General features: G+C 39.7%; 1 protein-coding gene across 3 annotated transcripts in view; it reads right to left on the bottom strand.

The window, feature by feature from the left end:
- Positions 1-13,172, bottom strand: part of SLIT3 (slit guidance ligand 3) — a 520,423-nt gene that overhangs the window by 492,690 nt on the left and 14,561 nt on the right. For all 3 annotated transcript variants that reach the window (XM_061348428.1, XM_061348427.1, XM_061348429.1), the window contains exon 3: positions 2,809-2,880. In XM_061348428.1, the coding sequence (XP_061204412.1) occupies positions 2,809-2,880 (72 nt within the window). The remainder of the gene's footprint in view (positions 1-2,808; positions 2,881-13,172) is intronic.

Below are 13,172 nucleotides of genomic sequence, written 5' to 3'. Positions count from 1 at the left end.
ATATCCCCATTGCACATCGGGATAGATCTGTTTTTAATGGGTATATTCTGGTTTTGTTTCTTATGACTTGTATAGCAAACACCTCACTCCTCAAGGACTGAATAAACACATTATATAAACCTGTACTGCACACAGAACAAAAAGAAACATCATGTAAAGATGGCAAGCCTTATTTTAATTATTGTTATGGGCATTCAGCATAAATGACTGCAACAGCATTAGACAATGTCTGACACTATAAAAAAGCCCAACCAAACCAAGACAACTACTGACACTAACGATAATATAGTACGTGTATTTCAATAGACTTGCAAAATGGTATTGACAGTTGGGATGGGAGCCAAGGAAATCTAAGTAACTCCACTGTTAAGAGAGGAGAGAAACACCACAGGAACAAAAAGTCTTCCAATCGATTTGAAACATTTTCTTAGTATATGGCAACTTGTTCAAAAGCATTAAGGTAGTAGGAGAAAAGACTGATCTCAATTCAACTCATTCATTCATTGAATTATCACCAAGTGTCTCCAACAGTTCAACAGGTGCAGTTTTAAGTCTTATTTTAGAAGATACTCAAAGTAAAATATTGACTGCAGAAGGCAATCTTCAGAATTGTACAAAGGAATCTTCAGTGAGCTGGTGAGATTATGTCCTGGGTTCAGCTGGTCATGTCCTGGTTATTTTTCTCCTTCCCAGGAACGGATGCAGCACTACTGTGTGTTAAGTAGCACTGTGTTAAGCAATTTGTTACGCCCAAGTGGGTTAAGTCTGAGAACAGTGCTAATAACACACCAAAGTTTTAGTTGTTGCTCAGTAGCACTTACTCTGATGGAGGACTTTTCCATCTCATGCTCTGCCAGTGAGGAGGGGGACAAGAAGCCAGGAGGAAGCAGAGCCAGGACACCTGATGCAAACTAGCCAAAGGGGTATTCCACACCACAGCACATCATGCCCAGTATAGAACCTGGTGGGAGTTACCCACAAGGGCTGCTCGGGTCAGGCTGGGTATCAGTCGTCAGGTGGTGAGCGGTTGTATTAAGCTTGTGTCACTTCTGTTTATTGTTTTTTTTCCCCTGTCCCTTTTTAGTTTTGTATGCTCTCCCCATGCTATTTCCCTTATCATTATTATTATTAGTAGTAGTAGTTTTGTATTACACTTTAGTTATTGGACTGTTCTTATCTCAACCCATGGAATTTATATTCTTTCTATTCTCCTCCCCATCCCAAGTGGGGGGAAAGGGGAGTGAGTGAGATGCTGTGTGGTGCTCAGTTACCAGATGGGCTTAAACCAGGGCAGATTACTTGGGTGTTTCTTGATTTTTGATGGCTGTTTGTTTCAGAAGGGGTCAACACAGTGCTAAACCAACCTGCCTCTGCCAGTGCTGGGACCAACTCAAGATCAGGTTTCTGTCCCTGTCACTAAAACTTGGAATTAAAGTTTAGTGACATACAGCTGGTGAACTAGACACCACACACACAGAATGTAGTCACTGTCACGCAACTTGATAACGAGAACTAGGTATCAATTCTTGTTTCTTTTAAAATTAGAAATTTGAGCTTAATCCATGGGTTACTGTAAACATAAATAACTTGGATGTTTCAGAAACTTGTTCAATATAAACATCTCAGCCACTGCTTATGAACACACATGTATACAATCTCCTTGATAACACATCAATGTTTCTCATTGAGAGACTTGCACATTTGCATCCCAACAGCAGCAGTGACCAGACACAAGCTCAGTGAAGGCAGAAACCAACAGCTACTTTAAATGAGAGCTCCAGAAACACCAAGTTCCTAAGAGCTCAGCCTCAACTAATTCAGTACACTACATTCAAAACTATTCTGTATCTCTCATCTGGCTTTTTTTCCCCACCCTCTCATACATGCCCAAATGTTTAAAGCTAGATACTGGATTTTACATATAAAAATAATGCAATAAACTTAATTCTCACAAAGCAAATAGAAGATCCCCACAGTATTTCTGGCAGAAGCTTCAATATCTAGGTCTGCTTCTGTATTGATGTTAAGTGGATCTAAATTACTTGTTAAATTAAAGGGGAAAAGTCCTGAAAGAACTGAAACATCTTCAAAATCTATTTCTGGTTCTTCTAGCCCTAGATTATTTTCTTAAGAAAAAAGTTCTATATAGAAGTACAAGACATATCTCTCAAGTAGGCCTAATTTTCATCACTAAATTAGCGGTGCCAGCTGAGGTTCATAGAAGAGAAAACAGGAAATCCAGAATGACAAATCCGATAGACTGATGTTTGCCTTTTTGGTGTTCAAGGCCCATTCAGAAATACAGCTAAGCTCTTGTCTGATACTTCTGGATCAAAAGACAGCACTACCTAAATCTTTTTGTATTTATTACTCTATATTAGACAAAGAGCACCAAGGCGGCTTGTATACAGCTAAGCTGTCTTTAAGTCAAATTCTGCTTCATCTTCTGCAAAAGTGCTATTAACGGCACTGGACCTTAAAGTGACTAAGTCTGAAAGTCCTGTTTGCTAGTGCTTCAGTGTAACTGATCTATGATGAGTGACTGGCAAGTGGACTTTTTGCCACAAGACTGGTTAAAAGCCAGTGAGAAACACAAATAGCTCTGAAACTACTTTCAGACTTCAGCACGGAACTAAACTTTACTGTTTCACTACACAAACTGTTCCAGCTGCCTGATTTAAAACAATACAAACAACTGAATAATGTGCAGAAGTTACTAGCATCTGAACTCTAGAATTATGGACGTTCTCAGGACCAGCACCCTAAAATAGTCTTGTAAACAAAGACAATCTTTGTTGTTGTACTCACAAGACACGGAGATTCTTCAGTCCTGTGAAGTCTGTCTTCGTGATTCTTGTGATGTTATTTTTTTCTAGATCACTGCAGAGGAAAAAGAAACAGCATTCAGACACCGTATCAGACCTCCAAAATTTGGTTAGCAGAAAGTATCTCCATCACTGGGCCATCCATCAGCTGCTCAAACTGTGCAAACTAATGTTTTCAGTAAACGCTCAAAAAAGCAAGTCATCAATCCTGATGCATTTTGCCTCCTTCTCTGAGTATGTTGCTCTCATACAAGGAGTTTCTTTCATTTTTGTTTCCAGTACCAGTCCTCACCCTATGTTTCTTTCTCCCTCAAGACTGCAATCTTGTAAGAGGCTAAATACACTCAAAACCAAATCAGTGTAATACAGCTAAAAGAGTATTGAGCCACAAAATGAAGGTCATACTGGGGTTATGCTAAACCCAAGGGAGTCTAGCCTGCCACAGAAACTTAAGCTACACAGACCTTGAGGAGAGAACACTTACTTTAGTGACTCCTCTGTGTGATCCTACCCGGATGATTGGAAGATTTGCAAGGTTATGGTTTGTTGGGTTGGTTGGCTTGCTTTGGTTTGTTTAGGGGTGGTTTTTTTAAGCACCTTCAGCCTCCTGATCCCAGTTTTTCAGAAATGCTGGTTTTCAGAAGGTACTGTTAATCCCACTGCCCTGCTTCCCAAGTGTGCTCACCCTTTGCCAGTTCCCACCTTCTGTCTTTAATCTCTCAATTTCCTAACACCTCTGGTATGTGCCAACACATTTTCCTCGTGTGGTCACATACCAAGTATTACCTCCTGCACTCTCTTTCAGTCTGTGCTAATTTATGCTCTAGATTCAAAATTACTAACTGGAATCTTTCCCACAACAGGGAAAAATCCACTGTTAACCAGACCGGGAGCTGCCCTTTTGTCTGCAGCTTTTCTTTGGAGTTAGCACACCAACAATATATATACAAATTTCCATTTTAAACTTATCTCTTACTACAACAGGGTTTGAGATTAAACACCCTAGTTTTAAAATTGAGTCAAATTCAAAATAAAGGAATTTATAAACTAATTCTCCTTGCAAGACTGATCTTATACCGAAGGATAGCTCTCAGTACACTAAATTTGGTGCCTTTAGAGTCACAGTCAACCAAGAATAACCCCTTTTGTTTCCCAAAGAAAAGTCTGTCATTTCATTTCAAAACAGTATCCCAAATACCTTCTGGTGCTCCTGAGTTGCTGTTTTCTCTCTCCTAGACTTGCCTTTGCTAGACTCCACTACAGCTCACCCGGCTGAACATGTCCTGGGGATTGGGGTTTCTTTGTAGCTTCTTTCTGTGCCGATTTTTCTACCTACCCTAGTGCTAACAGAGAGGGACAAGACACACAGCTCGTCTTTCTTCCTTGGTTTCAGCCATGCTTATTTAACAGAATAAGCAATATGCAGCAAACTTACAATTAATAAAACCAGATACTCTCCTTCAGGTCACTACAAATGAGTTCCAAGTGTCAGTTCCCCTGGACACAAAGAGCCTTTCATGAGAAATCAATTTTCTACTATTGGAGGAACCGTTTTTTAATTCTGACTCACATCTCATTTCTACCAAAAGCTGCTGAATTTCAGAAATACAAGCCTTTGGGGTAACAGTTTTCATGCCAAAAAAACATTCTGTATTTTTCTAGAGATCAGGCATTGTAAACAGCATGGTGTCATAAATTCCACACTCTACTGCCATCAAATGAAAATAATCTAATATTAAAAAACAGCCATTAGGCTAGGCATTCATTTTCTAAAAAGACTATGAGATTACAGATCCACAGCCGGAAGTAGAGGCTTTTTCTACGCAATTTACTTTTACTATAGGTCCTGCATTAATGTGCACTGGGATATAACTCTCTTGTATTTAAAAGGTTCCACTTCTCTCCCATTTCTAGTAAAATTCAATAACAAAAAGCAAGATTACAGATTACAGTATTACTTTTAAGTACATTTGGCAATCATCTGACACCTGCACAAACCTTGACCCTGAAATGCTTTCTGAAAATCAGATGGGTGTTACTAAGTGCAGTTTCAAGGTGATTATCTCGGTACAAAAGGGAACCCAAGGAAGGTGAAGAAATCAGAACTTACAGGAATGCCTCAACTGTCACATTTGTATTTGGAGAAATGCTGCATAGATGGCTGTCTAGGATGCTTCTAAGTGCCTGGCAAGTAATACAGCAAACAGTGCAAAAGCTCTTCAAGTGTTCAGAACAGATTAATCACTTGTAATCATTCACATCCCAGCCTGCATGGGGGAAAAGTGCTCCTGTCTGCACAATTTCCAGTAATTCCCCATCACACGTGCAGTTCCACAAAAGCTTTCTGGTATGGCTGCCACTTAAGCTAGTCTTTTCTCCCCTCAGGTGAGGTGAGAAATATGTGAGTATCCAATCATAAATGAATATTTGTTTTCAATCAAGATCATGTTTTTCTGCAGACATGAGGTAATATTCTTGTAAGGCATGAAATGAAAACTAATTGTCATGGTAACAAATTCAATTTTTCTAGTGTGGACCACATCATCAAATAAAGGCAGTTATGTATTTTGAAGTTTCAGCTTGTTAAAGGGAATGTTTTCAATATGCAGAGAAGAAACGGGACTGAATTCATAATCTAACAACTTCCCCAAATGCTTCCAACCATGAAAATAAAGAGGTTTTTCCTAATACAAACACTACCCTCCACCTATCACAACTGGAGATATTTAGATGAGTACAGGCAATAGTACTCATCTGAAGAAATATTTCATATTTCTAAGCATACATAATTGTTTCTGATGTGTTTCCTGAATCTCAGATGCAAACAGATATGGAATTAAGCTGCTTTTACTGTCATTTTAACATGCTGGTGCATTCACTTACTGGAATTGAAAAGCTAAAAAAACCACTCAAACCAAGAACTTGATACAGTATGAGCTGCTTCAGAACAGCAAGTATATATCTGGTGCTTAGAAGCCTACAGTGGCAATGACTACACTCATGCTTCACACTGACAAAATCCCAGCCTAGATGCCTACAAGATTTGTGGCAGGGACAAACCAGCTGCAGTTCAAGATCTCCATCTTTTCCACAGCATCTTAATTTGCCACAGACCACAAAAAGAAAGAACAGATTAAGGGCTACTTAAAAAACCCCAAACAAACCAACCGACCCCTAAAATCCAGGCTAATAATTCTACACATTGTCCATAATGAGAATTATTGACTGAATTCCGCCATTAAAAACAGAAGCCTTACAGACAGAGATAGTATTTTTTGCATCAATCCTACAGTGGGTATTTCTAAGGTATAAGCAAGACATTAACAGGATTTGAAGCATGAATAATAGACTGCAGTGCATCAACAAGTGTTTTTGTGATATTTTGATATATTCCATTTCTGATTGCTATTGATAAATGTCAAAGTAATACTAATAAATTCTTAAGTCATAAAATTGTTTAAAAACAGATAAAATTTGAGGATTTTGTTTATGCATCTTTGTATAGGACATAGTTAAATAATAAACATTTTCCTGTCAATAAACCCATTTTCTTAAGCACAAATAGGTACTAAGGGTAATGATAAGGAGATGGGGGGAGAAATCCCTACATTTGAGCTAAATGAACAAGACAGCCAGTATCCTTGATTGACTTGTGTCAATTATACCTTTAAAAAGTCCATTAAAGAAAACCCACAAAACATCCACAGTCATTGCATGTACCAGACATTCTCTTCCACTGCCTTGATCCTGTTGATTGAATCGTGCTTTTCCCCAGGAATACCTCTGAATCACTGCCTACATTTTTCAGATTTTCCAGCTTAATTTCTTCTTCTGTTCTCAGTTCAGTTCTTCCACCCTAGTGCATCATTAACTACTCACTGGTGCGCCAGCATGACCCGATTGCAGGAAGCATTGGAAAGAATTAAGTCTGGAATAAGCCACGCATAAATAGCTTGTGCTTTACTTGCATGTTGTTTCCCATCTGCTTTTCATGTCATTCCTTCAGAATTTTTCCTTTGTCTGTATCTCACAGAGAGTCTAGCAAAACACAGCATTAAGATAGAGCTCTCCAAGGCAGGCAGGAGACAGTTGAGGTGTATGTGTCAACAGAGCATTATTGGCCCTCTTCTGTCCATTTTGTAAGACCTAATTCTCAGCATAGCTTTACTCAGGTTAAATGACTGCATGCAGAACCACATTCCTGCCACATACACAGCAATCTCCACACCACACCTTCCACCCAGCCTGAGACCAGTCCCACACATCAGCTCTATTCCTCTCTACTTTCAGCCCCAGGCACACTCTTGCTATTCAACGTTCTTCCTCAGGTGAAACCTGCAGTACCCTATTCTGAAGATGTTAACATTCCTTGATCAATACATATCTTGAGACTGCTTTCTCCTCTACTCCTGCAGGCTGGCATAGCCTGCACTGTATACATAATAGCAACCATTCTATTCATCACTTCTGAAGGTTAGTATGCAAGTCAAAGGCTTCCATTTCTGTAAGTGAAATTACTTGGATGATGCTCTAACTTGAAGAGAGCCATTGTTCATGAAGCTCAGTTTGCATAGACCATTTAGGATTTAACTGATAACTGCCGCCTCTGTCTCTTTCGTTTTAGAAAGCAGTGTTCACCTGCTGAACATGTGCCTGCTCCAGCATGCTCTCCCTCAAGGCTTATCTGCCATTTGAAGAAATACAGACTAAAACCTTGAACTACTATGTAACACTTCCTCCTCCTGTTCACAGTAGGTCTAACACTGCTGCAAAGAAGCAGACTGCCACAGGTTACCCCATCAGTCACTTAAAACTTTGTGACTGAAGTTACTGAACTAACGCAGACATTAGTGGTTTACAGCTGGTATTTGTGGGCATCATAATATTTTATATTTCCTTTATAAAGTTTGGCAGCTGATTATGTGCTCACTAGTGGGTTTCAACTACAAAAATCTAAACCTTAACATCTAATCTTGGTTGCCTTTCAAACATATTGCTATTCGTAAGAACTGTTGGAAGCAAGCACAGCTTGGAAAAAAAATCATCTGGGTCAAAGGCATGGGGAAATTATACAGTAAAGGTGAACAGAACTTATAGTCAACATCAACAAATCCATGCAGACATATTCATCCTACATAAACTACTTATTGTGAAGAATTCCTGCATTTTGCATAGTATGTGGGGCCAAGAGGATCTTAGATCTTGCTCAACACGTCTGCCCCACCCCACATACGTACAAGCCCAGCTACTACTCTTTGTCATTTCATGTTCAGATAAGATTGTCCCACCATCTATCAAAGAAAACTCCATCAAGGAACACAGGTTGGTTCTAGTGTGTCAGCAGCAAAGTTTACATCCCTTGCTTAAAAGGAAATGGAACTGTCATCTACATCAGCTTTAGTAAAGCTATTGGTATCAGGTCTCTCTTGTTGATCTCAGTTTCCTTTTGGCATGTAATATGTTAAGGACAATGCAGGTGTGGCAGCTTTGAGAGAGCAGGCATGGAAGGAATCATTTCAGTGGGAACAGAAACATAAATTGGACTAGAATGATACAAGATACCATGAAAGTTACTTCAGATGAACTATTAAAGGGAATTCTACTCATAAACATGTCCTGCTATGTTCTAATAAGAATTTAATTCAATACATATTTTGTAGCTGTTGAAGATTAAGTCACATAATATACACACTTATTGCAAACAGGGATGCTTGGAGCAAGTGGAGCAAATCCTGCTTCATAGCAAGAATTCCTCTGAATTGCTTCACTTTTCAGTCTTCTCTGAAGACAATCTAATGAACTTAAGACAAACTTTAAAATGTTTTAAGGCACCAACATCCTCTGGAGCATACCGTTACATAGCTTCAAACAGCACCGGGAATGCACACATTTCCTCTGTGACACTGCTGAAATTTCAGTTGATAATTATTGTGCTTCACCACTCAACAATTCCAAAACATCCGGACACTGTTCCGAGCCCCCACCCTGTTCCTTGGACTGTAGGAAGTTTATGACTTGAGAAATAAATCCACTTGTCACTTCACATTACGTGCTTCTGTCTGCCAGACTCACGTACATTGGCAAGTAACACATGCTCCTCTTACATAGCCTTTATGTGTCCAATACAGAAGATCAGAACTGCGTTTTACAACATATCACCACTGCAATGAACATGAGCATTCTTACAAAAAAGCCAGTAACAAAGGCAGACACTGAAGTCTTGCAATAATCTTCAAACCAATAATTCAATACTTAGAATAAAGAATCCTTATGCAATATTCAAATTCTTCTATATACAAGGATACAAAACCACATAACGCTACTGGGTTGTAGGAAGTTCCTAATACTCAGATATCATTTTGCTACCTGCTGAACCCCATATGTATTACAGTCTCCAAGATAATCCAAGGATTGTGCCCAAAGATTTGGTTTGTAAGCCTGTGAGGTATGGGCACTGTCCAGTTCACAGGCACACAAGAGACTCTCAGCCTGATGTCTTCCTTCAAGTGGTGCATTTGCTTTAAGACAAGCTTCTACTCCATGCATCTTCTTTTAAGTTACAATTTGTTCTGATGTGGAAAACCACCAGACTCCAGGCCTAACCCTGTTAGCTTTTGGTCAGGAAACAAGTTGCTTAAGTTTAGGTCTCTTTCTAGAAGAACCACAGTTCTTTTATTTGGTTAAAGCCATTGACTGTCAATACATGTTCTAGTGCAACAAAGTTTTCCTCCTTTTCAGCAAACTCTCAGGTGCCAATCTGGCAAACACAGCAGCATTCCTAACACCAACACTGAAGATACCTCTGATATCCAAGAATTCCTTGACAGTAGCTGATTTTTGCATCTCAATGACAAGCACAGGTCCAAGATGGGAATTTTATCAGAAAGTATTTATTAATCCATTTGTCTTTAACCTAAGAAGACATGGCAAAAACTGAAAATACATGCAAAGTGAAAATGACCTGCTCTCTAAGGAGAAGGGAATCTGGAGCACCAGCTGCAACTTCATTCAAGCCCTCAGATGTTTGTTCAAAGAATTCAGTAAGAGCAGTAGAGAAACTACAGACTGTATTTAAGAAAAATTAACTGCCATACACTTCAAACGACAGCTCTTACCCAAGTTGCACAGCACTAGGATTCTTTCCTGTCCAACTGCTTCCTAAGTAAGGTATGTATGCATTTCCAGTCACAGAACCTCAAATATGACGTTTAGTTTCTGTTCCAGCTAAGTTTTGAAAGTGGCTACCACATACCAGCTCAAAGCCTGTATATATTGTGTCACATTTGAAACAAGCGCATCAGCATAAACCCCAACACTCTGGAAAGAATCTTGATTAACTCAACACCCCACGTATCCCGCAGGGAAGATGCATTTGTCTTCATCTTGGTCAGCATTTTCCAACAAGGGACATACAAAACTGCTACATCACACAGGCAGCTCACTGGGAATTAATAAACATCTCTCCCATCCCCTAAGAACCAAACAGGTCAGTATCCAATCCACCATCTAGAACTCACATCAAAACAACCCTCAGCCAGCACATAACTCTTGGAACTTCAAAAAGTTCATGAAGAACAGAAGAAAAATAACCTTCTCTCAAATGCAAGGATGTAGCACACATGCTTTGTTATGATTCATTTGTAAACCATTCCAAAGGATTCATTTTCAATTATAAATCGACTTGGTGGCAGCAACACACAAAATGTGGGAGCTAAATTTGAAGTGATAACAACTGAATCCAGATTCCTCACTCAAAAGAGTTACTGATATTTTTCATTAGCGCAATTGGTCCAACTACCTCCAGCAGCACACATTCCTGGGAAACAAGGCTTGTATTGTTCTGCCATTACAGTGCTAAAGGACTTTGTGGATCCAAGCCACCTGCTAGAGTGACAGCTGAGTCATCCACTGAAAATGTTCCTGTTTGATTTCTTCCCAGCCCCCAGTCCCTATGCAAGGTAACCATGAATACAAACACAACACATCTGAGCTGGGGGAAACATGCATTTTCACAGGTAAGTTAACCATTCACTTGCACTCCACAAACTTAAAGCCATGAAGAATACCTTCTGGATTGTTATGAAGGTTATCTGCAAGGTTGGAAGCAAATGGTTCTTAAGTAAAGCCTTCCTCTTCTCTTTACAAGTCCACTTCCTCTTAGCTTGCGAACATGCTAACAATGACACCCATTAAAAGGAGAAAAATCCACTGCCATGTGTGAATGTGTCCACAGAAGAGCTTCTGGAAACCCTCTGCAGTATCTGTTTTATTATTTTAACCATTTTCCAGGATTTCTGCTATGGAGTTAATTTGTCTTTAATGGGTATGGACTGCCACTACCCTCTTAACCTTAAATGGCTATAATTCCCTATAGCTAGCTCTCAGCAATTCTCTTATGCCTTCAATCCAAGAACTTCAAAGTCACCATGATAAACTACTCAATTATAGCACTACCCTGCAGCCCTCTGGCAGCACAATCTGCATATCTCCACATTTAACATATTTCCATCTCAGCTTTTGCAATGCAGCAAATAAACTCCTGGAACCAGATTTTATGAACTACACAAACCCCATTAGTTTCCAAATCACTTGGGCAAGTATGAGTATCACTTGTAAAGAAAAAAACCCAAAAACCTTCAAATTCATGTTCAGCTGAAGTAATTTCATATTTTAAAAAAGACGATACCTCCCATCTCCATTTAAGACTTTTAAAGCTATTTTTTCTTCTTAAAACAAGCAATTGACTTGGCAAAGGAGCACAGGGATTTATTTTTTTTCTGACTTCTTGGAAGACTGGTATTCTCTGAACATTTCACATCATCTAGTTCAAGAGAAAAAAATCCTCCCCATGCAACAACTAAAGGTGGGGCACTGTCTGACCAGGGAGCTGCTTTGTAGTAGGGTTAGGGTGTTGCTCTGCAGAAAAGGAACCTCCTATGGCAGGTGGTTGGAACTGGATGATCTAAAGGTCCTTTCCAACCCAAGCCTTTCTATGGTTCTATGACCTTTGAGTCCCACTGGGCCACAAAACATCAGTAGTGTGCCCTTGCACATTAAGGGCCACCCCAAACAGACTGTAGTAGCAGAGTGTAGCCAGAAGGCATTTGACAAATAGAGTAATCTCTTGTACTCAGCATCTGTGACAGTTCATCTGCAATGCTGTACCCAGCTTCAGGCTCTCCATTACAAGAAAGGCATTGATACATTGGAAAGAGCCAAGGAAAGGGCTGCTGAGACTATCAGGAAGCTGTAGGACACGGCAAGCAGAGACAGCTGGCCTTGTTGAACTTAAATAACAGGTTAAGGGGAGACATACCTACCTCGTAGGTAAGAGAATATAGACCCCTTTTCTCTGATCTGCAGTGAGATGAAGTCATATGGGGAGGAACATCAGCAGAGAAAAACGAGCCCTGCCACAACCACCAGTTCTTGAAAGGATTCAGAAATACTCTGCATAGCTTCAGAAACGGGTACTGCACAGAGCGTCTTAACGGCAACAGTGGGACACAGACACTTTGCTATCACTTGCTATCCGTGTTAAACCAGAACAACAATAAACTTAACAACCCAACACTTAATAAATTTAGTTGTTGTTGGATTGCACCACATGTATGACACTAGGTAGTTTCAGTCTGCAGAAAAATTTAAGCAGTAATTAAATAGCCACACAATAGCTGGAATGTACAAATTCTTTGCTGCAGTCCATCATGCTTCTGTAACACACCTACACGATACAGCTCTTAATTCAAAGAAATTAGATCATTCCTTCTGATTGCAGAAGGCTTTCAGGTCTGACTCACACTGTTTTCTTTCTGTCTAACAATGGGAAAACTGATCTTTGAGGTTAAGTGCCCTAATTTTGTGAATAACCTATCCATTTTTGAGCCCATTACAGCAGCGCTCGGTTAATGACCCACATGGAGTGTCCAAATGATTTGGAACTGCTTGCAGGCAACTCACTTCTGTTCTCATCCTTATAAAAGTAAGAAAAATGACTTTGCAAGCTACAGGTGTTAAAAAACACGAAGAAAAAAACTACTTTTTGGAACCTGTACAGTGGCTTAACTCCCCACTGAGCAGATGGCTGCTGAAAGTCATACTGAGACCTGCAGAAAGCAGCAGAATGGACTGAGGAATTTAAGTACTATGCTTCTTCCAAGGAAATACGTGTTTGTCCCAGCCTGCATGAACTCCTGACTGATCATTACAGTTTGCAGATTTTATTATAAAGGAAATGTTATGCCAGCAGAAGTATGTTCTAACAGTACATTTTACACTTCCATGCCTTCCACCTTTGTCCCCAAGGTCTTGTAGTTACTGCTGATGTGCTCAAGATCTCCCTTAGCA

The sequence above is a fragment of the Neopsephotus bourkii genome, unplaced genomic scaffold (genome assembly GCF_033783945.1).
Source record: "Neopsephotus bourkii isolate Nb327-2 ecotype Australia unplaced genomic scaffold, CSIRO-AGI_Nbou_v1 NB_357, whole genome shotgun sequence".
In the NCBI taxonomy this organism is placed as follows: domain Eukaryota; kingdom Metazoa; phylum Chordata; class Aves; order Psittaciformes; family Psittacidae; genus Neopsephotus; species Neopsephotus bourkii.
The sequence above is the reverse complement of the archived record's forward strand: the minus strand, read 5'-3'. Positions and strand labels throughout refer to the sequence as shown.